Source organism: Clupea harengus, chromosome 5, assembly GCF_900700415.2.
Source record: "Clupea harengus chromosome 5, Ch_v2.0.2, whole genome shotgun sequence".
NCBI lineage: Eukaryota > Metazoa > Chordata > Actinopteri > Clupeiformes > Clupeidae > Clupea > Clupea harengus.
This window is the reverse complement of record NC_045156.1, coordinates 4,263,126-4,286,016: the sequence shown is the minus strand read 5'-3', so window position 1 is coordinate 4,286,016 and position 22,891 is coordinate 4,263,126. Positions and strand designations below refer to the sequence as shown.

Genomic DNA, 22,891 nt, shown 5'->3' with positions numbered 1-22,891 from the left:
ATACATATTTTTTTTCATTGCAGAAGCAACAATTGTTGACTAACTACTTAGTCTACTTTGTCAGTTACACTTACTGTTCAGTAAAGAGCTACTGTTTGTAGAGATATATATATAAAAAAAAAACATTTTTACCATCTACTCCTACAAAGAATGTTTTAGTTAATGTGTCATTTCTTATACATGCACACACCCTCACCAAGCAATTAAACTCATCTTTGAACGCATGCAAAAACACTTACGCAGATACACATTTACCCCAAGTGAGATTTTATTGCAGTGCATAACAGAAGCATGGATGTCTCTCGCTCTCTCTCTCACACACACACACACACACACACACGCACACACACACACACACACACACACACACACACACACACACACACACACACACACACACACATCCTTGTCTTGGTCATAGGTCGGCGCAATCTAGATAAGGGCCTTGTATTTCAGAACTGTTATTGTGGCATGTGACTTTGAAAGATCAATTGCTAGATATGTCACCCAGGAGACAAGATATTTTATGCTCTTAGGTTTGAAATGTAAAAAGGGGCTGTTGTAGGTCCCCATGTTTTCCCTACACACTGTGTGTAATGGCACATGTTTGTTACTGGATACTAAGAAGTGTTAATTACTCAGTGGGGGAACCAAGTATGAAAATGAAAGAGAGCATGAGTGATAAGAGTGACTGGCTGAGAGTGAGAGTGTGATTACGGCTTGATTCACCACCTCTTCCCCGACTCTGACTGTCACAACACTCCTTACAAATCAGTGTGGACTTCCTGAGCGGAAACGGTTAGGACACACACACACACACACACACACACACACACACACACACACACACACACACAGAGAGAGAGAGAGCGAGACACACACATAGACATGAATACATGCAAAAACACACCATGCACACAAATGTGGAAAAACAGACCACTGCATGTATATGAAAATGAACATACCCCCATCCCACGCACACACACACTCTCACACACACACACACTCTTATAGACATTCATAGACCAGCTGCAACCACTGACTCTCTGGCTCTATCCAGTTTTTTGGCTTACATTTAGTCACTTGACCAAGCCATCATACAGGAAGTGAAAGAGGAAGCCCACCCCTTGTGTCCGACCTAGGTCCCCTCAGTCCTGTAGCTCACGTGAGTCAGCACACACACACTCCCACACACTCACGTAGACACACGCATATGCCCCCACACACGCACAGACGCATGCACATAACAACCTGACTGGTTCTGACCAGTAAAGTCAGGCTGGGTATGAGTGGGGTCAACTCTTACTTTTTTATCCTGGTTTTTTTGGTGAATGTTCAAACAAAAATGTCCATCAAGCTATTACTGACTACCAGCTTCTCACATTTCTATACATTGTTTAAATTAGACAGTAAACAAAATAATCGTCAATAGTTGGAGGACCTGAAGCTGAAGAAGCCTCTAAGAGAAGATGTTTCAGAAGCAAGGTTTAGAATGGAGAAGTTTAAACAATAGCTCAGCAATTCCCTGAACTATGATGAATGTTTCCAAAGTTCTCCAGTGTATTGCCAGTCATCAAAAGTGTATCCTGCCACATGATTTTGCAGATTAAGTGAGTGTCCACTCATGTCAATTTGTCCTGAAGTTTTTTGTAAGGGGAACAGCCTGATCTTGTCATCTTGTTAATGCTTGGACGTACCGCAGGGGGGGTGCCTACTAGACCACTTCTTCTGAACCTGTTTCAATCCTCTGGGCTTTCACGCTCAGCACCAGCATATGTAAATCGCAGTATGTTGCAGAAAATGTGCAACCTTTTCCCCTTGAATTATAAAAGGTTCCATGCACAAGTTGGACAGTAGAATTGTGTTCAGTCAAAGTCTTTATAGGCAAGTTTCGCCACTCGGCAGCCATCTTGGCAACGTCTCTGAGCAGTTCCTTCGGGCAAGCAAGATCAGGCTCCTGTCTAAATGAATGGGGAGAGACTCATAACTCCACATAGAATGGCCAAACAGACCTTAAAAGTCCATAGCTGGCATCGTCATTAAAATGTAATAGAAACAGCATAAACAACATTTCAATAGTCAATGAAATAAGGTTTAAAAAGACTTTCTTTTTTGGGTTGATTTGTATACTGCGCATGCGCTGCGTGGCTATTGCTATAGTAACAATTGAATTAAACAGAACGTTCATGTGAGACGAAGCGTCAATTATACCTTTTCCAATAATCTGATTGGCTCTTTACAATACAGGACCTCCAGCTACAGAGTCACCATGTTTCGCGTTACAGACTCCTCCATTAATTTTTCCCCTCAGTGATTTGTCTCCTCCCTAATTATGTTCAGTGTACACACACGCTAAGCTCTACACACATACACCCCACCCCCATACACACACACATGCATGCACACACTATCTCTCTCTCTCTCTCTCTCTCTCTCTCTCTCTCTCTCTCTCTCTCTCTCTCTCTCTCTTTCTCTCTCTCACACACACACAGGCCACTGCATTCCAGTGCATCTCACGGCACAATGCTTCACATCGCATGGATTCCAGCGCCTGTGTTTTCTGTGCTGAACTGAAGAAGCAGAGGCCACTGACCTCTCCAAACCAAACACACAGACGCACACATAAAACACACACACACACACACACATACGCTGTGGCTGGAAAGCAGGGACATTCACCTCAAGTATAAACCAGCAGTAATATTTATCTGTATATGATACTGTACATTTAACATTTGTACACATGCTACATGTCTTTGTATGTTTACCTACTGCAATGATCATTTACCATTTTCTTCAGACATTTATTTTCTTTAACATCTCTTCTCTGTGTCCCTATAAAGTTTTGGTACTAAAGATACATAAACTGCACATTTTTGTCTCTCCATAAAAATGGGTTCGTAATATCTGTTTGCCCCAGCAGTGTCATATACCGTGATGTGGTGATGACCTCACCCTCTGAATGTCACAGAAAATTTTGATGGCGCCTTGCATTTTCTAATCAGACCGGGCATCAGACAGAAAACATGCTGACAAGTGGGATGGGCAGAAGCGCTGGGGGCAAAGTTATCATAATGAGCTGTTTACACGGTATCCAGATACGCAGCCACCACCACTGTGCTCCCGCTTTGAAATGGAAAGCAGCAAAAAAAAATTTTTTTTAAATGTAACAAGGATGAAATATTAAAAATGATGAGATCCTGCTGGATAAGGTTGCAGTCACCCAGACAAAGTATTTATGTCACTGATTATTGTGATACCCAAAGTCTGGTGGTATCAGGTGGAGCACTGGGGGTGGACGGACGGACGCATGTCCTTGTGACAGAGGCAGTAGGGATGAGGATGGAGTCTTGGTTCTGTGTGTCTCTGTTCATCTTTGCCTCCATTTTTCTTTCTCTCCTTCTTCCGCCCCTCTCTCTTTGTCCTCTGGGTTATTCACTCATTTTCCCATCTCTCTCTGGTTTTAAATTTGAGTCTTTCTCTTTTTCCTTCCTTCTTTCTTTTTTGCCTCCTTCCCTCCCTCCATATTTTTCTCTCATTCTCTGTGTGTTTCCATGTCTTTCTCTTTCTCTCTCTCTCTCTCTCTGAGCCCCAATATCTTTCTCTATCCAGACCTCTTACTCCATCTCCCTCCTCTCTCTCTCTCTCTCTCTCTCTCTCTCTCTCTATCTATCTGTCTATCTCAGCCTTTGTTCTCTCATTCCCTATCCAATCCTCTCTCTTCCTGTTCTCTTTCTCTCTTTCCAAGGCTTCTCTGTCCCATATTCTCTGTTCAATCCTCTTCTTCCCCCTCTCTCTCTCACTTACCCCTTGCTTTCTCTCATTCTCTATCAAAACCTCTCTCTTCCTTGCTTTCTCTCTGCCTTCCCTGCCTCTCTCCACCCCTCCCCCCGCTCCTCTCTATCTGCTCAGCTCTCTCTGTGTGTGTGTGTGTGCGTGTGTGTTTCTTTGACGCCACTGGGAAGCAGACACCTTCGGTTCCTGCTGACTCAGTCTTGAGCCGCAGGCAGTGTGGCGGGCTGAGCGTGGGGGAGGGGATGTGGTGGTCAGGCCTGTGGCACACTATCACATGGCCAAGAAAAGAGCTGGCTAATGGCTTTCACAATGGCACCCCTCCCAACGTGTGAAATGGGTGGCAAACAGCAAAAATCATCTTTTTCTTGAGGGAAATACATCGACTCTACACATAAACACATTCCTCCCTCTGTATCTGTAACTGCACGTGTATGTATTTCCATGTATTGTGCGTGTATCAAATACATACACATGTTCACACAAGCACACACGCATATTAAGATAGAGGATGCCGTGTGACAGGGTTGTGTTTGAGAAACAATCATTAGCCGGAGCATGTGGGTTTGTTCTGGATGGTTCTGAGTCTGCCAGCAGAGGAGAGGCAGGGAGCTGATTGGAGCATGGGACTGTAGAACAAACAGTGACATTCATGGCGAGCTGCATTCCTACACTTATCAAGCTCACTCTCATTCACAGAGCCATAACCTGCAGGAGAATGCTTGCAGAGAGTTCCCTTATTCTACTGTACTGTACTGTAGTTTATCTTACTGTACTATACTGTCCTTTTCCATTACATAAATCACATTTTTATCCAACTTTGCCTCCATGATTGGTCTGTCTTTTCTCTTCTTTTCTCTTTCCTCTTTTCTGGGGAATCCCAGGTTTTGGCACTGCTAAAATGAAATGTGTGAATATGTTGATGACTAAATGTCAAAAAAGATTTCCCCTTTAAAATACTGTTGTTTATGCTATATCCACACAACAATCTCCCTGAGGAATAAACAGCTGATTTAACCTTCAGGGAGAAACAAGCGATGTTGTTAATCTCTGTGAAAACAGCACAGCCCTACACCCAGAGACCAGAAAAAGGAAAGTGTGTCGTAATTTCTCCAGCGTCTGACTGCCCTGGGTGAGAAAGGGCTTTTGCACCTGTGAGCCGTCGTGGCCCCTCCGTGGCCGGCTTCAGAGAAGCACAGGTGGTCGGGACACTGTGGCGGGGTCACTCCCGCACAGGCACAATGTTAAGGAGCAGTTGAAAGCCAGGGCAGGGGTCAGAGTTCACAGTGGGGCACCTGCTGTGCGGAGCTCAGGAGAACAGGCCTGTGCGGAGGAATGCAACATGAACAAGGAGTTTGGACGCGGCGAGCGTCATTTATAATCTCACTGCTAGGGCTTTTTACAGATGGCTGTCTCTGCTAAACTGTACCAGCTGTAACGGGCATGCAAACAGATACACAAGCGTAGTCATGCCAGTATGTACCCACGTGTGGAGACATACCACAGAAATACCTATTCTCAGCATATGACAGACGTCTACATCATTATTAGCAGGACTAAAATGTGTAATGAAATGAGAACATCTGCACACCTGTACAGCACTTGGACACACACACGTACTTATTCATACAGACAAATACAATCACACTTGGACACACATACGTACTCATTCATACAATCACACTCACAACCTTCCTTTCACTCAGTAAAATGAAGCTATATGTGAGTACAGATCATACAAATCAGGGTCAGGGTCATCTAAATAATGACAGTAATAATAGAAGATGTGGGGTATTTTGTTCCATAGAGGGACCCTTAAATGTTTTACTAAGATCCTAAGATATAAACGTCTATAAAACTGATCATCTAAATGGTTCAAATAAGTACCACTTCACCAGTGTGTTTTGAAGCAGCACCATTAAGGGTTCTACCAAACATTCTTTTGTTTTTTTTCTAAGACTGTGAGTAGTAGATTTTGTGTGAAAAGGAATTTAAATGGAGGCATATACACAGTTGCAGTTTTCCTCTCTCTCTCTTGTTTCCTCCTTTTCCCCCTCTGCTATTCCCGGTTTCCTCTATGAGAGAGCAGAGCTCAGCGCTGAGCCTTTCCTCTGAGCCAGGGAGCAGAGGTGACTGGGGCTGATTTCCACCTTAACCATTATCTCTCTCCGCCATGCAGCCTTCTCAGGCCAGGCCCCCCTCCCTCACTGCAAAAAAAAAAAAAGAAAAAGAAAATACCCCAGCACCCCCTCACAGCATAGCGGCCAGGGGTCCTGCAGGAAACAGATCTGTGCTAGGGTCAAAGGGCAGCTGGAGAGAGGAACGGTGGTGGCTGCTCCAAACCCCATTAGAAAGAGAGAGAGAGAGTATGGAAGGAGAAAGAGAGTGAGATTAGAGATGAATAAAACAGAACAAAGAATAGAGACAAAGATTACAAAGAAAGACATGAAGAAGGAAAGAAAGAAGAAAATAGAGATAAAATTGTAATATTTAAGTATGTCTTGAGTACTCTGTTGAAAACCCATCCCACTGCAGCTGTAGTAAATCAACTAAGCCCCCTGGACTAAGAGCAGTACTGACCTTTATCTGCCTGTTACCACACAAATGACAGAGGTACAATGGCAGGAACATGGCCTTTTCTGTGTGAGTTTGTCATTCAGGTTGTGTTTTAACAGGGTTTGAAAACGAAACTATTTCCCCTTCTCAGAAAATGAAAATTAGAGTGCCCCAGTGTCTGTTTTAGAGAACTGGCTACCGGCAGATGTACTCTTCATTTACTGTTAGAAGCAAGGCAACATTATGTTAGGCCCACAAGGTTTCAATTTTGCATTGAGATGGAAGAAACATTGATAACTCTTTTTGTCTTTTTTTAAAAAACATTTTGTTATAACTAAAAATGGTACGTTTCAACATGGCTGTGAGGCTAAAAAAGAAGTCAAGTTTGTGTCTTGTAATGTACACATCTCACTGCACATACAGACGCTTTTAGCATGCTCATTTTCAGTACAGCAATATATTAAATGTGACTCCAGACAAGATTTCAGCTGACAGTCCACACTGACAGTGAGCCTGAGATGAAGGAAAAGCACAACAGTGGCATTGTTTTGGCCATCTCTTGTTATTGCCTGTCCTTGAAAATGTGCAAACACCACAGATACAATACACGCACGTACACACACACACACACACACACACACACACACACACACACACACACACACACAAATGTCCAGCTACAAGAAATTCAAACCGTCAAGAAACCATCAAATCATATCCTACTGTGGGGAGATTTAACAAGGGCATAGATTTTGGTGAAACAACAAGGGCCTGAAATGCCCATAGCAGTGATGTCTGTAGTCATCATGTCGTAATAATTCCCAGCAATAAATGAAAGTGCATTCGGTGATACAAGTGCTTGCCATTTTATCGGAGTTTGGATGCACAAGGGAGCTAAATAGCCTTGAATTTAAAAGACAAAATTAATTTTAAGGGTTTGGTATGAACATAGCAAAACTGGTCCTGCTTGGATTTCAATGATAAATGCATGTTGTTCAGAAGCACGGCATATCCTGATTTATCAGCAACTAGTGAATTAAAGTAGTATCTTGATATTAATAATGTAATATGAAGCAATACATTTTATCTGTATACAATATAAAACACTGAAACTGATCATTAAAATGCAACAATTCAAAAATGTGTGTTATGATTTTTAATGAACAACTTGCAAAACACCCCATACCCCATAAGCTGGACAGCAAGAGAATAACACATATGAATTTAATTTAAACAAATCAACACATAAAAACTGCGCTTTTATGAAAATTCAATCAATGTCTAATCAACTAAGGTGAAAATGAAACAGACTGCACCGAGCAAGCATGTCATTAAATGGATTTACAATCACAATCAGAGGCGGACAAAGTCCTCCACCAGTTTAAGGCCAGCATTCTCCAAAATACACCATAAAAATACTATGAAATAAGCAAGTGGATTACATTGAAATATATCACTTGAAACAAAAATTAAATGTTTCCAATGAAGTGATAATATGATGTTCTGATCTGATTTCTAGCAGACCTACTTCTTGAACGTAATCATACTATAATAGCTTTCAGAAGTCAACCTTTTATACACAAATATTCAGCATTCAACCGAGACAGTGGTGACGTGAATAGACTACAATACATTTGGTGTCATTTTCGTTCTCACAGAATAAACTGTGTAAAATCTTGTCAACAGTAGGTTCATCTGAAGAACTTCTCAACAACTGTACCAAAGTACCAAACAGAGAATACGACTTAAGTCCCTGACTAATAATACAAACTTTGAATAGGCTCGATAGAGGATAAAACAATCTCATTGCATAACGTAATAGCACATGAAACGGAAGAAATAGCAACGAGAAATCCTATCTGTGACCAGCACAACTGGTTTCTCCCGTGGCTTCACTGTAATTTGCATGATCATAATCACTGAGTCATATATAGGCCTAGTACAATAAACGATGAATAAATATGTTTGTGAAGAAAGGGCCAATGAGATGGAGGCTTTTGGGCTTTGGAACCGTTCACTTCAGAGTGTCCCCTGGCTACATGAAGAAAGGGATTTCCTTTTCATAAAAAGCCTGGTAAAACAGTAGCCTGTTGTATTGCAGTCTCTAGAGCAATTGCCGTAGCTCTGAATATCACAGTAGAGAGTCCCGTACAGTAACAAACTCACATTAAAAACTCGGGCGAGGACGGGCTGTCACTGGTAGACCCAGTTTCACGGTAACCATTGCCACCAGCCAGTGTCTCACACTTGAGTTTGTAAGCGTCTCTCTCGCGAACCAAGCGGTTCAGCTCGTGCTTCAGGTGCTCGACTTGAGATACAAGACTGGTCTTCTCGTGCTCCAAAATGTGCTTCTGCGCCACGCGCTTGTGGCGACAGGACTGTGCATAACCCCGGTTCTTGAGGGTCCGGCGTTTCTGCTTCAGGCGGATCACGTCGTCTTTGGTCAGGCCCCGGAGGTGACGGTTCAGCTCCCGAACAGACATGGTCACAAGCTGGTCGTCTGAGAAGCGGTTCTCAATGGCATGGCGGTCGTGTCGGCTATGGTGGTACTGCATACTTAGTTGCTCTTGGGACACTGATGGCGACATGTCATCGAGGTCTTCATCGTGGGGATATTCGCTTTTTCCTGGATTTTGCGCCCCAGGGTGACCCTCAAGTGCAGTGGAATGATGTGGGAGTCCAGGGTACTGCTGCTGATGGTGAGGGAGAGGATGCTGTGTTGGATAATGTTGTGCTGCTCTGTACGAGTCAAACTCTGTTTGCTGATAAGGCGGGTGCATCTGAGGTGACGACGGATGACCGTGAACCGAGCTTCCAACAAGGGCCTCTACGGCATCTTCTGGCGTCAACCCCAAAGTGTGCGGCTCCAGATGAGAGGGATAAGCGCCACTTGTCATGGTCCAGTAAAACTCTTCTTGGTTGTTCCTTTGCCCAGTTGGAGTGAAGCCAGGCGACGAGGGCTCGGAGTTGCAAGGAGTGCTCATTGGTGTTGTGGATAATGAGCCTGGAGTTTGGACCTGGCTGCACTGCTGAATGAAGGAGCGGTCAAGTCCCAGTGTATGTTCCTTTTTAACGTCAAATTTGATGAAGTCAAAATCGTTGGCGAAGTCCAGTCCCGTTTGATTCTTTGAAACACTCAAGTGGTGCAGTTCAGCTGCCATGCTTTTGTTTTTTTTCAGAAGACGTGGTCAAGAGCTCTTGCCAACACTTGCCTTTTACGCATGCGAATGTCCGCTGAGAATTCGGCTGTAGGATCTTGTGAAGTCCAATAAAAATCCTTAAATGTCGCTGTAGGAGTCAGGCACGCAATCCCGGCTCTCGATATTTTGTCGTAAGAAGCAATCGCAAAATAAAACAATGAACTATCCTGTAAAACCCAGAGACTGCACGTCAGCAGTAACAACCGTTGGAGCGCACTGCCACGACGGACACACAAACTCCAGCATGTTAAAGCTGTCAAAGAAACACGCCTTCTTATTGAAGCACCGTTTCGTGATGTCATTCCTATAGGCGGACTACCTCCTCTCTTTCCTCCAATCAAAGCGCGATAAGATTTGTGGATGAGTAACAAACCGAATTATAATTATAGAGGTCGGCCTATTAGATCGAGGATAGAGATAAAGCCATACGTTGCATTTTAGGTGAAAATAATGGTTGTATTTAGAATATGAAGATTGTAAAAAAAAATTAAAGCTGCAAAACAAGTAAATAAATAGATCTAAATTTCAAATAAAAAAAATAATCAGGACAGCGAATATTTGTAAAGCAATTATAAAGACTTGAGTCCCGTTTTCGAACAGAACGGATACAAATACATATAGCTTACTTAATCAGTCCGTTTCTTCAACTGAGCAGTTTATAACATGAAGCACTTCCGACTATGCAGGCGAGATACAGAGTTTGCAAGGAGGCGACCTGCTGACACCTCGTGGTTAACATTTCGAACTGCTTGCGAAACTCTTGGCTAAGCTCCAGCGACATCCCAGTCAAAGACAGGAAAATCTTTCAGGGACACTTGGAGTGAAGTCAAGTTTTTGTATTTCAAAATTGAATTCCATTGAAAAATAATTGTCTATTTTTACTGTGTTTATCTTTACCAATAAGGCATACCTGAATTAGAGAGCAAGAAAGAGAGAGAGTGAGTGTGAGTAAGAGAGACCATTGTGTTTGTGTACATAATATCATCCAACATTGTGAGTGGGTACTTCTAGGCCTTTCTTTGCTATTTGGTAAACAAAGAATACACCAATGATCAGATGGCACTTTGAGTGAAGAAGAGTGAGAAGGGAGAGCCGAAAAATTAAGACCAGAGAAAATGGAAAGAATTGGAAGCGTTAACAAAAAAGTAATGGCCAGACAACACAAGGCTGAAGTTATGATTGCTGGTGAACAACTCAGGTGAGAGAATGGTAGAGAGAGCAAGAGAGAGAGAGAGAGAGAGAGAGAGAAAGAGAGCGAGAGAGAGAGAGAGAGAGAGAGAAAGAGAGAGCGAGAGAGAGAGAGAGAGAGAGAGAGAGAGATATGCAAAACAATGCTAAAGAGGATAAAACATGTACAAACATTTGCTTACTAGATTTGGCTCAACTGGATTAGACTACTTCTAAGGTATATCTATGAAATGGCTGAAGATATATGTAATATAATAAGTTGCCTACAGAGCAGATGAAGTACCTTAAGCCTTTCAACAAGAGTGCCATAATTTACTGTTGATTAAGAAGTCTTTCATCAGCATCTAACAGGAGATTAGACTGCATTAATGAAAGTTTAAACTCCGATTTCTACCCAGGTTACGACTGCATGATGGCAAATTGATAAAGGATCGCAGGTACCACCTGCGTACCTACCCAAACTGCTTTGTAGCAGAAGAGCTCATTGACTGGCTGGTAAGCCACAAAGAGGCACCAAATCGTCAAGTGGCTCTCGAGCTAATGCAGCATTTAATAGACCATGACATCGTGCACCACGGTACACATCTGATCTTTTATGGAATGATGATGATGGAAAAATGATAGATGATGGAAAAATGTATAACTTGCTTACAAAGATACAAATGTATCTGTTTGATAAATAAAACGCTATAGAAAGAAAATGTAAGCCAACCAACTGAAAAAAGAGCTTACATGAGAGAAAGCGAGGAAGAGTGCATTTTTTAAAACAAGTTAATCAGTTATAAGTTTCATTTGAGTTGAGTTTTGTTATTGTTTGTTTCTACAGTGTGTGACAAGAGCCCCATGTTCAAGGATGCCAAACTGTTGTACCGCTTTAGGAAGGATGATGGCACTTTTCCCTTTAACATTGAAGTGAAGGTCTTCATGCGTGGGCAGGGTCTTTATGAGCAGTAAGAGCTCACTTGAATTCATTTAGTAAAATCTGCTTTGATATTTAATGTTTCCGTTATATAGTTATATGACCAGCAACAAATCCATCCGAATGGGTTTAACACACATCTGATAAAGTTGAAAGGTTTTATGTGGATTACCTACTTATGAGATGTCACACAGAAGTTAAGAACCTCTTATTTCCCAAACACAAAGGATTAAAAGAGGGGAGTCAGAAAGATGTGACAAATGTCAGACAAAGGGAAAAAAGAAAGAAACAAGGAGCAAATGAATGGGTGAACAAAGGAATATGACAAAGAATAAAAGATAATAAAACTAAATGTTAAAACACTTGCCCACCACACACCTGTGTGTCTCTGTTCAGTCTCATCAGCAGCAAGGACTCCATTCTCCAACTGCGGGAGGAGAGAGGGGTGGCGTACCAGCGCTCTTTCCCCGGCTGCCAGCTCATTGACTGGCTGCTGCAGAACGGAGAGGTGCCAAGCCGGAGACAGGGGCTGGAGCTGTGCAGAGCCCTGCTAGAGCATGGCATCCTTCAGCATGGTCAGTGGGACGTGCCGCTTCCTCCTGGCATATCAATACGTCTGTGAGCAGAATAAGGCAGTGAAAGGTTGTTTTTAAGGGTTGTTTTTAGAACCACTCAGCAAACACAGAGAGGTTCCAACTGTCTTTTTTTCAAGTTGAAAAGTACTGACTGGCATCCTATGTTTAAAGTTTCACGTATTCAGAAGGCATCAGGAAGTTTTTTTTTAAATCTAATCTCTATCTGAGGTATACTAGCCACCATCACAAACTGACACAACAGTCGCCTCTCTTGAAAGCTATTGCCTAGACAGACTCATATCTATTACTGTCTCATCCTCTCTCTTCCATATTTTTGTCTCTGCATCTCTCTCCACATCCTCCTTTCATGTTAACCATGCTTTCCACATCCCCACCCATTTGATCTTCCTTCTCCTCTTTGTCCTTTCTCTTTCTTTCTGCCAATATCCATCTCTATTCCTCTCTCTCATTCGCTATCTCTGCTTGCCATCTTTCTTGTCCTTAGTCTCTCTGAAGCACCACTTCTTTGACAGTGGGCTCCTGTATCAGTTCTGTATTAACTTCCGCCGCCGGCGCCGGCTCGCTGAGCTGCTGAGCGAGAATGAGCGTGACGAGGAGGGTGTGGCTCCACAGACGCAGGAGGAACATCCTGAAAGCCCCTTCGTCCTGCGCAAGAACCCTCCTGCAGAGGGAAATACCACCTTCTTGTCAGGTGTGTGTATAGTGTAGCACCACCCATTACTAGAAGCTAGAGGAGATTACATTTATAATGTAGCATATAGGGCATTTTGCTTCTTGACATATTCTTATGACTGCCACTGCTCCGCAGGTGCAGTAGTTGTGGAGTAGCGCCACCTAGTGAATAATGTTTTGTGCGAAAATCTAGCGCTTCCATAGCTAATATCTTGATAGGTGATATAACGGTTCAAAGATCACAATGCATCACTACCACATTCTTTGGACACATGCAAAATTTCGTGAAATATCATTCATAGCGGGCGCGGCAAATGACACATGCCAATAACTGAAAATTGTTTATGTTGGTATTGTTATGGCAGGGTTGCCTCTAGGAAGAGCATTACCCTAGCTCATTACAATTCATTTGTGGAGTAGCACCACCTAGTGAATAATGTTCAATGCAAAAATCCAATATCTAGTGATATCAGGGTTCAAAGTTCACAAAATTTGACACGCAGCATCGCTACCAGCATCGCTACCCATTATTAGTCCACAGGGGGCAGTGCAACTGACAAATTTCAATATCTTTGTCTTGTGTTGCACTTGCTTGATGTTTGACTGTGTTAGGAAAGTTGTTGACTCACTAGTTTGTCATAAACAAAGTAAGCAAATTTCAACAGGTTTTGCTAATTTTAGCCGCTAGCAAGACATCTCGTTAGCGATGTTAGCAAGCTTGTTATAACACTGAGGCATACAAAATTGTATCATCGGCATAAAAAAGATTATATGATTTTAACATATGATGTGTCATGTTCTACAGGGTTAAATTATACTACACATTTATATAAATATATATTATTCTGTCTTTTTATATAGTTGACTAGTTGACATCAATGATAATAAAATGTGCTGTAAAACTGGCAGAGCTTGGCACAAATAATTTCAGGATTATGGGACTGATTCCCAACTAAGCTACTGGGAGAGACTAGGCCTACTATCCTAATTTTTTCTTAAAAAAACAAACGTTATGCCTACTGTATCTCAACAACGCCACATGTGTCACATATACCCATGGGTCTCAACAATGATTTTAGAGACATGGTTACCATAATTTCAACTGTACCACTACTTAACTAGAATCGATCTTAAAGTACATGGGATACTGAACAGGACAGTCTTGTGAATAGCTGGCTTGTTGGCACAATATACTGGAACCATGGCACAAATTGTGAAACATATGATCTAAATAGCAACATGGAACAGTGATACAGTGACAATAATCAGATAAGTTGTAACAAATGTAAATAGTAACATAATGCTACATGCAATCTGTCACCATTATAACTTTTACTCAAGTTACAATCATATTGGTATTAATTGAAAAGGCACTGAATATGACAACTGAAAAACTGCTGTTCTTATTGTGTTGTTGATATTCCTAGTTCAGCCCTCTGAACTGAAGGTTGCATCTGGAGCACGGTGGAGCAGTCTGCCAAATCAACAAGTAACCGGCAGTTACAGTAACTCCAACTCCCTCTCCTCAGGACCTGTGGTGATGTGCAACCCCAAATCAGGTGCTTTGTTGGTCTACAACTAAATTATCACAGTATTAACACAGACCACAACAGAGAGATACAGAACAAATTAAAGAGATACACAGTGCTTATAGCTTCAACATAGGTTTCTTTGTGACTGAAGAGTTCTCTCAGAAGGCCTGACCACTTGTATTATAACATAAGCTATATATGCTAATGTTGACAGTGCTGGGGAAAAACATCTGCTGTGAGGAACTGTTGTCCCCTGGTGCTCCTTTCACCAGGAGAGTTTTAACGGTAAGATTTAGTAAGATTGTGTCAGTGGCTCTTAAAGCTTTTTTTCCTGATCCTTCCAATGACGGGGACTTCGAATAACATACCAGTGTAATATATGAACTATTATCACATGTCCTTCATGTCCATCAAATCTAAAAAGCTGTGTGTGTGTGTGTTCACAGGTGTTGGGAGATGCTTTGGGCTGGGGTTTTGTGGTTAGGGGAAGATCACCGTGTTATGTGCAAGCTGTGGATCCCAGCAGCCCTGCAGCAGCAGCTGGGGTGAAGGTAGAATGTACCCACACACACACACTCACACCCTAAACATATACCAAAGTGTCTACGAGTTTACTGTATGTGCATGTTCTACCAGTTTACTGTGTGTGTGATTCTGTTGTGTCCGATGCAGGTGCGTCAGTTTGTCTGCCAGGTGAATGGGTGCAGTGTACTCCATCTGGATTACCGTACACTGAGAAAGCTTGTGATGACCGGGCCACGCACTGTTGTACTTGAAGTGATGGAGCCAATCGATTAATTTACAGCATCTTGTATTTTTAGGATTTTATTTTCATTTTACCATATATCATCAGGCTGTCTATGTCTATAGCCAATATTTGGTAATTGGCCTCAGAGTGGGCCTATAGCTGTCCAGTCATACATGTTTTGCTTTCAATCTGGCCTACCTGCAGATCATCTTAGTTTGGACTTAATGCAGACCTAATAAAGACATGTTTGTTTGTTTGTATGTTAAGATAATAAACTGCACTCTGAATGTCCATGGCACTTCACTGAGGCTATGGATTTCCGAAAAATAAATGAATGAAATGATGTTCGATGTCTGACACAGTAAATCATGCCCCCCTACTGGCGGTATTGGCAAGAAGCGAATGTTTGTTGGCCAGGCAGTGTTTTTCTTTTGCTTCTTCTCAGCCGCGGACACGCCAGCTCTGTATCAATGTATAACGAGATTGTTGTTTACTGCGGTGCCCATCTACCTCTCTGTGTTTACAAGAAGTTCGCGCTCGCTGCATCTGGGTATGAGATTTTTTTCTTTTAAGTTTTACACAAATATATGTCACTTCCGCTGTACTCGGTTCGCCATTTTGGACAGGCTTGGCCCGAGCCATGATGAGGAATGGTCTCGAGATAGGAAAACTTGCCGTTTATGATGCCTCTTCGTTGTGTATTTGATTTGAGGACAATCTGACCACTGTAAAACAACACACTGCAGCGCATTAACCAGAGTACACCACAGCAACGGGGCATATTTAATTTATTGAAACACATGGCACAGATCATCAGGATGAGTTGCACAGCCCCACCGGCAGCAGAGTTTAGACGAAGGACAACTGCAGCACCGGGTTGGACACAATAAACTGGAGTCGGTCTCCTCTGTCCTGCGGGTCTGGATGGAGTAACGTACAGTCTGTGAGGGGTGAAATATTTGCTGTCCCGAAAGAAAGAGGTATGTAATAGTAAGGCTATTTTCAGTACGGAACATTGAGCATTGTCTGACAGTTTTCGGTGTTGAATCGCTTGACTACTGTAAACACCATCTAAACTAAGATAGCCCGCGAGATACAATTGTTATGGCAATCAGGGGCACGAGGTGAAAGTTTAATGTGCGATTAGTTGACTGGCCAACAGACTGAAAGTGTTCTCGTCGTTTGGATGCTCTCGTTAGCTTCAAATGCCAGCTACGAGTTAGAACAATTAGATTGGATGTATAGATTGAGACCTAGCCAGGCAGCTAGCGTAAGGCTGGCCTGCTTTAGCTACAATAGCAAGTCTAACGTTATACGCAGTGAGATACCCATTGCTATCCAAGACGTATCGCTAGTCAGTTAGCTAGTGTTCGCTAGCAACTAGCCAGTGATGGCTGTTTTCCCCTTTTGTTGCAGAGAAATAACGTTAGCTCAAGTGTGTTGGTTAGCCATTTCCTTAGCCAACTGGCCTGTCGTTGATTGCATTCCCTATTTTTCGGATGTTTAATAATGTAGTGAGCTAGCTGAAGTTAGCCTTTGCTATCAGATAACTTAGTAACGTTAACGTTACCACATAAACGAAGTAACAGTGCGTGATTATTATTTGAAATGCACTGCTTTGTTGTTGTTTCGTGGAAACTAGTCAGTTAATTAGGCTAAATATGTGCCACCCGAGTTAATATTCTACGTTCAGAACTCTGAAGTTTTAAGTTCATGACTTTCTGGCGGGAGCATGCAAAACACTAGTTTACAAGAAAATCTGTTTCATAATGTCCCTCCTTGTTGCTTGTATGTCTCAGTGCTATTACCTTGAGGTTTATGCTCTTTATAGGCTGGGGAGGGGGAGGGGGGGGGGGAACAAGGCAAAATATGTCACCTGATTACCGTCTTGTATATGTCAGTGGTCAAATCACATTAAAAACTGAAACGGGACCTTGTGACAACTGTGTTGTTCCACTCCCCCGCCCCACACACCTTTTCTCCCTATCAGCAGCAAAGATGTTTCAGCTACCGGTGAACAACCTCACCAGGATACGAAAGGCCAGGAAGTCGGTAAAGAAAGTGCTTGTTGACATTGGCTTGGAGTACTGCAAGGACCATGTTGAGGTAAAATTATATATAAAAAAAAAATTATGCTCCCATAGAGTAAAAAAATACGTCCTTGTATTGAGAACATAACTTGTAGTGTAAGTGTAAAATGCAACCCTTTCTGATTATGTCCATGTGACAACAGTAAAATATGTATATGTATGTATATCTTAATGTGAGGATATCAAATTTCATGAAGCATGTTATAACATTGCCTTCTTGTTATTTTGCACAGGATTTCAAAGAGTTTGGTCCAGATGATCATTATGTGAAGAATCTTTGCTGGGAGGATGTCTGTCTGTGGTATCCACAAAAACCACAGGTATGACGGTCTTTGAATCAAAGTCATTTTCTGTGACCAAGTTGTATGTGGTATGTTGACAAAATTAATATAACCACTTAAAAACATACAACATTACTTAGTTGTGACTTCTTTTTTTTCTGTTTCTTCTTCTTTTTCCTACAGGACTACAGGTCAAAGCAGTTTTGCTGCTCAGAGTGTCCTTTCTCTTCCAAATACTTCTCTGGATACAAGAACCACTTCCGCAATGTGCACAGGCAGGACTATGAGAAGCACATCCTACTCAACTGCCCCTATTGCATGTACAGTGGGAACAAGAGGTCCCTGGAGACACATGTCCGGCTCTTCCACGCATCCAACAACGCGTACCGTCAGAACATGACGCCCAACCAGTCCAATATGATGGCGATGAAGGACGGCTCACTTCAGGCTGTGTACTTCTGCAAGACGTGCACCTATCAGGACCCTCTGTACAATGTAGTGCGTCGGCACATTTACCGCGAGCACTTCCAGCACGTGGCCAAGGCCTACGTCGACATTGACTCTGAGAACAAGCCAGTAAGTGATGGCGCTGTCTCTGGCATAAATGGCATCCAGTGCAAGATCTGCCAGTTTGCACCGCGCTCCTACGAGGCACTGGTGCAGCACGTTGTCGAGTTCCATGAGAAAATCGGATACCAGGTCACTGCATTGATAGGCCACACAAATATCCCAGTGTCCAGACCCTCATATCAACCAGGTTTGGCGAGGGGTGCTGTCTTGACCCCTGCAGGTTGGCGTCCCCAGACACCACAGCAGATGAACCGCATGGCCCCCCCCAAAATGCAGGGGATACCAGTCTTGGATCACTTGAAGCAAAATACTATAGGGTATAAGCTTCCCATGGGGCAACCTATACGTTTGGGCCCTGCTGACAGTGCAAAACTGTTGGGCGTGTGTGATTCCATCCCTGCCAAGAAGCCCCATAATGTGTCCACTGCTCAAACACAAAAGTGGAAGATCTGCACGGTGTGCAGTCAGCTCTTTCCAGAGAGTGCATACAGTGCCCACTTCGAGAAGGAACACCAGGCTGAGAAGGTGCGAGTGATGGCCAAGTACATCATGAAGATCCATAACTTCACTAGCAAGTGTCTATACTGCAACCGCTACTTGCCCACTGACACACTACTGAGCCATCTGCTGGTCCATGGACTTTCGTGCCCGCTGTGTTACACAACGTTCAACGAAGTCGAAAAAATAGTTGCACACAAACGCCAATGTTGCCCGGAGGACACAAAGAGTGTTCCCGGTGAGTCTCCGCTAACATTTGACCTCACAGTCGCGCTTGGCAAGCCCAAGAACGTCCAGCTGATCGTTACTACCTACAACATGAAGGACGCCTCTGAACCGTCCTCCACCAAGGCACAGACCTTTGTGTCTGATCAAACCAAGAAGGTGCATGTCAAGATCCCAGACAGTCACGATTCACTGTCCCCAAAGGTGCCGCCTGCGAGTCTGACGCATAAGACCGAGGTTGGGAAGACCCTGTGCCCTCTCTGCTTCTCCATCCTAAAGGGGCCCATATCTGAGGCCCTGTCTCTCCACCTGCGGGAGCGTCACCAGGTGATCCAGACAATGCACCCCGTGGAGAAGAAGATGACCTACAAGTGCATCCATTGCCTTGGCGTCTATACTAGCACCATGACTGCCTCCACCATCACGCTGCACCTGGTGCATTGCCGAGGCGTGGCCCAGTCTCAGGGAGGTACAGCCAGGCCCACCACTGCTAGGGCCGGTCAGGTCACCAAGCCTGTGGCCACCCTGCGTCCCCCAGGCATAGGGACTCTGAAACGCGAGCTGCCACCGCCAGATTGCCTGGATGCAAAAAAGAGGAAAATGGTGGACCACACCAGATGCTACCCCACTGTGTTTGTGGAGAAGCCAGAAGAACCGGTTGTGTTAGCTTTGGATCCCAAAGGCCACGCGGAGAAAACCTACGAGGCTCGTAAGGCTTTCCTCACTGCCTACTTCAACTGCCACCCCTACCCATCGCAACGCGAGGTGGAGAAGCTTGCTGCCAGCCTCTGGCTATGGAAGTCGGATGTCTCCAGCCACTTTGCCAACCGCCGCCGATCATGTGAGCGAGATTTCGTCACAAGGAAGGGAGTTGTGTTGCTCGGCTTCAACATGCGTGCTGTCAACCAGGTGAAGCATGACCTGGACTTTGACCCTCAGTGGTATTTTGAGGGCACAGATGACGACGATAGCAGGCTCTCAAAGATCACTAAATCCAGATTGAAGGATGCTGGAGGCTTTCATCACAGTGAGAATGCCAAAGCAGCCCAACAGTTTGCCATCAGGCAGCCTGTGATTGCAGGACAGGGTAGTCTAAACAAGCCGAGCAACAGTGCCTTCATGCCGAAACCCGGCTCATATCAAGAACCCATTTCCATTGACTCTGATAGTGACTCTGATGTAGAAGAGACCACCAGCTATGCTAAGCCCTATGAGCGACCTCATACTGTGTTAGCAAGGGGAACTGGTGCCCGCGCGGGTCAACAGCCAGTGTTTCTCTCTCAGGAGAGACGGCCCAGGCCGCAGGCGAACTCCTCACATAGTTCAGCTGGGCTCATAGGAGGGCCTTCCAGGGCCCACTCGGCCAGAGACACGGCCAAGGGCCTGGACGGCTCTCTGTCTGTGTCCTGCCCAGAGGAGGAGCCATGGGCACGTGAAAGCGTGACCCTCGATGACAGCAGTTACAGGCCAGCTGGTCTCTTTGAAGGACAGGGGAAGGAGGTGGGGTTGGTGGGCAGGTGAGCATCAGAACACTGACCATCTTCCAATTGCTGCCAACCTCTATGCCTCTCCGCAGGAGAAGACTTTACTCTGACTGAACGAGAACCTTGACCTCCCTACCATTTGTTTATGACTTTAATAGAAGAAATGGTTACATACAGAAGACATTGCTAATTCAAAGTAACAAAAAAAAAAAAAATGTAATTTGATTCACTCTGGTAAAACAGTTGCTGAAAAGTATACATTGTGGTGACTGAGAAAAAAAATATGCATTTTGATGGTAGATTCTATCACTTCAGTGATGTTGAAGTGTATCAACAGCAGTGATGAAAACATGCCTGCTGGAAGTAATATTTGGATCTGTCTGAGACAAACATGGACCTCTTTTTTTTCCCCCAAATTGTATAATTTAATTGTCTCCTGTGTATATTTTATATGCATTTCCCTCTATTTAATCACATTCTTAACAAGTAGTTGCTAAAATCAAGGAAAAAAAGATTGGTTGTCTTTTTTTTTTTATCGTTTTTGTCATGAAAAAAGGCAAGCATATCCTAAATTCAAAAAGTAACAAAAATTGAGGCATACGACAGTAACTTTTCAGCTTATAGAAGTTAATTTTCTGCATTTGATATCTTTCTGTTTATTTTCCTATTTATTTTTATTTCGGCATTCTACCTGGCTTCAGACCATTCCCTCACACAGAGAGCATCACCACATCCCTCAGATGTTGAAGCTCTGAATGTGAATGGCTCTTGTAGACTAAAAGACCTCAGCTAGTCATAAGGGTGCAGGTTGGGAGATCAGACAGCGTTGGCGTGAAAGTTGGTGTGTTTGTGAGTGTGCTCTTTGTCTCTCAGCTCCTGCTTTGTGTTTTCAAGTGCTTTGATCATTAAGATGCTTCGGATAATAATCAGAGGGGAAAAGATTTTTTTTCTTTTGAGCTAAATCTACCTGTACAAGCTTGAATACTTTGTTTTTTTAACAAGGGCACAAAAACCAGGTTTCATGTTGACTATTGTCCCTGGAGGATGACACTATTATGGTAGTGTTAAGGGTCTTAATAACTTGCATGATGTGGTCACTGTAGATTTAGCTGTTCTGAAAACATTTTTTTTCTCTTTCAGCCATGGCAGTACTGGTAAACACCCATTGCCAGTATTGGAAATGATTTTTTGAACCATTAAAAAGAGTTGTTAAGATGTAGTTTATCTAATCTAATCAGTTTTGTACCCCACAGGATCGGCTGAAAGCTTCAAAACTCGAGACTACATTTTCTTTCATAACTATTGGGATTTGCCTGAAATGAATTAAATTAATACAGTGTTTATTAATTACTTAATTACGTCTTATTATACTCTAAAACCCCACAAGTGTTTTTGTATTTTTCTATATGATGGGGGGGTTGGGGGGAGGGGATAAGATTATTCTGTTATCATTCAGAGACAGATGCCCAAATTCTTTCTTTTTCTTTTTTTTGTTGGAATGTGAGGGTTTGTGTAAGGATCTCAGAATTGTTTATGTTGGCAGTCATGATTATTATTCACTGTCTGAATGCTAGGTATTTGTCCTCTATGTGACTAATGTGTAGCATCTTTTTTGTTAAATTATGTAGTTATTTTGAACAAACTCCTTTTGAAAAAAAAAAAAATAAAAAGTGAACTTTTGTTGAGACACCCAATAGATAATCGTTCAGTGCAAACTTTATGAGCAGGGAGTCGTTCTTGACCTTTCTCTAATGTGATTCTCTGAACAGAGATTTAAACGCTTCAATTGTGTAAAAGCTGACAAACATCCTACGTGAAACTGAACACCTGTTTGATATATTCGAGGATATCCACTGGATAATTTGATTTGTAATTGGCTGCCTGAGAACCCATTGATTAACTTCTGCCCTCTTTGGTATGCAAATACTTATGAATTTGAAGCAGAAACAGGCGTGATTGGCAAACTACTGCATATAGTATAGAATGTGTACTAAACGTCTCAAGCTAAGCTATGTATAGTTATTGGAGTCACTAGCGGCAGGACTGGTATGTACTAGTAGTTTGGATATCTGAGAAGTCGATGGTCATGTATATTGGCCACTGGAAAATGCCCACAAGGATCTTGAAGTTCTATCATGTGTTTGTAAGCATTTCAGTTTGCTGCATGAGATAGTAAACCTTTATGTTAGCTCACATGACATAATGGTCCTATTCAGTAGTATTTAAAATTTGAATTGTGGGATGGTGTGCTTCGGCGTCATTTGCCGTACTGGACAGTAGTTTTGGTGTGATATTGCGTTTCACCAGGAGGGGGCGATAACTTCGTATGGTCCTTGCCATTACGCCTGCAAGATCAGCGTCTTGGAGGTAATAAAGAATGTGTTGTATGCACGTTTTGATGAGGCAGGAATAAATGGATAATCTAGAGATGATTTCTCTAGAGGAATGTGAAACATAAGACTACCATACACTTTTGTGGCAAGGATGTAATTGGTCTGACGGCTCCATCTCAGTCAATTGCCTACTATTAATCACAAAAT

The 22,891-nt window shown here is 43.0% G+C and overlaps 3 protein-coding genes across 4 annotated transcripts; 2 read left to right on the top strand and 1 right to left on the bottom strand.

The window, feature by feature from the left end:
• Positions 1 to 7,489: 7,489 nt before the first annotated feature.
• mafbb (v-maf avian musculoaponeurotic fibrosarcoma oncogene homolog Bb) lies at positions 7,490 to 9,805 on the bottom strand. Its single transcript, XM_012841253.3, has one exon. The coding sequence runs from the start codon at positions 9,507 to 9,509 to the stop codon at positions 8,511 to 8,513; it is 999 nt and encodes a 332-aa protein (XP_012696707.1). The 5' UTR covers positions 9,510 to 9,805; the 3' UTR covers positions 7,490 to 8,510.
• An 83-nt stretch (positions 9,806 to 9,888) lies between these two features.
• On the top strand, positions 9,889 to 15,511 carry si:dkeyp-97e7.9 (DEP domain-containing mTOR-interacting protein). Its single transcript, XM_012841149.2, has 9 exons — positions 9,889 to 10,746; positions 11,135 to 11,313; positions 11,563 to 11,686; positions 12,052 to 12,230; positions 12,736 to 12,942; positions 14,351 to 14,482; positions 14,670 to 14,740; positions 14,902 to 15,006; positions 15,128 to 15,511. The coding sequence occupies exons 1-9, from the start codon at positions 10,664 to 10,666 to the stop codon at positions 15,251 to 15,253; spliced, it is 1,206 nt and encodes a 401-aa protein (XP_012696603.2). The 5' UTR covers positions 9,889 to 10,663; the 3' UTR covers positions 15,254 to 15,511.
• Positions 15,512 to 15,630: 119 nt separating this feature from the next.
• Positions 15,631 to 22,031, top strand: adnpa (activity-dependent neuroprotector homeobox a). 2 transcript variants are annotated; one of them, XM_031567376.2, is made up of 4 exons: positions 15,631 to 16,183; positions 17,197 to 17,309; positions 17,527 to 17,613; positions 17,758 to 22,031. In XM_031567376.2, the coding sequence occupies exons 2-4, from the start codon at positions 17,202 to 17,204 to the stop codon at positions 20,386 to 20,388; spliced, it is 2,826 nt and encodes a 941-aa protein (XP_031423236.1). In that variant the 5' UTR covers positions 15,631 to 16,183; positions 17,197 to 17,201; the 3' UTR covers positions 20,389 to 22,031. The 2 variants fall into 2 exon arrangements, with proteins under 2 accessions (XP_031423236.1, XP_012696660.2); XM_012841206.3 differs by having other exon boundaries at positions 17,194 to 17,309.
• Positions 22,032 to 22,891: the final 860 nt, after the last annotated feature.

Bases quoted from the DNA above. Each gene is read 5' to 3' on its own strand.
- adnpa (XM_031567376.2), top strand. From the start codon at position 17,202: ATGTTTCAGCTACCGGTGAACAACCTCACCAGGATACGAAAGGCCAGG. The intron at 17,310-17,526 runs GTAAAATTATAT...TATTTTGCACAG, and splicing joins ACTGCAAGGACCATGTTGAG to GATTTCAAAGAGTTTGGTCC. The intron at 17,614-17,757 runs GTATGACGGTCT...TTTTTCCTACAG, and splicing joins GGTATCCACAAAAACCACAG to GACTACAGGTCAAAGCAGTT.
- mafbb (XM_012841253.3), bottom strand. From the start codon at position 9,509: ATGGCAGCTGAACTGCACCACTTGAGTGTTTCAAAGAATCAAACGGGA.
- si:dkeyp-97e7.9 (XM_012841149.2), top strand. From the start codon at position 10,664: ATGGAAAGAATTGGAAGCGTTAACAAAAAAGTAATGGCCAGACAACAC. The intron at 10,747-11,134 runs GTGAGAGAATGG...ATTTCTACCCAG, and splicing joins ATTGCTGGTGAACAACTCAG to GTTACGACTGCATGATGGCA. The intron at 12,231-12,735 runs GTCAGTGGGACG...TCTTGTCCTTAG, and splicing joins GCATGGCATCCTTCAGCATG to TCTCTCTGAAGCACCACTTC.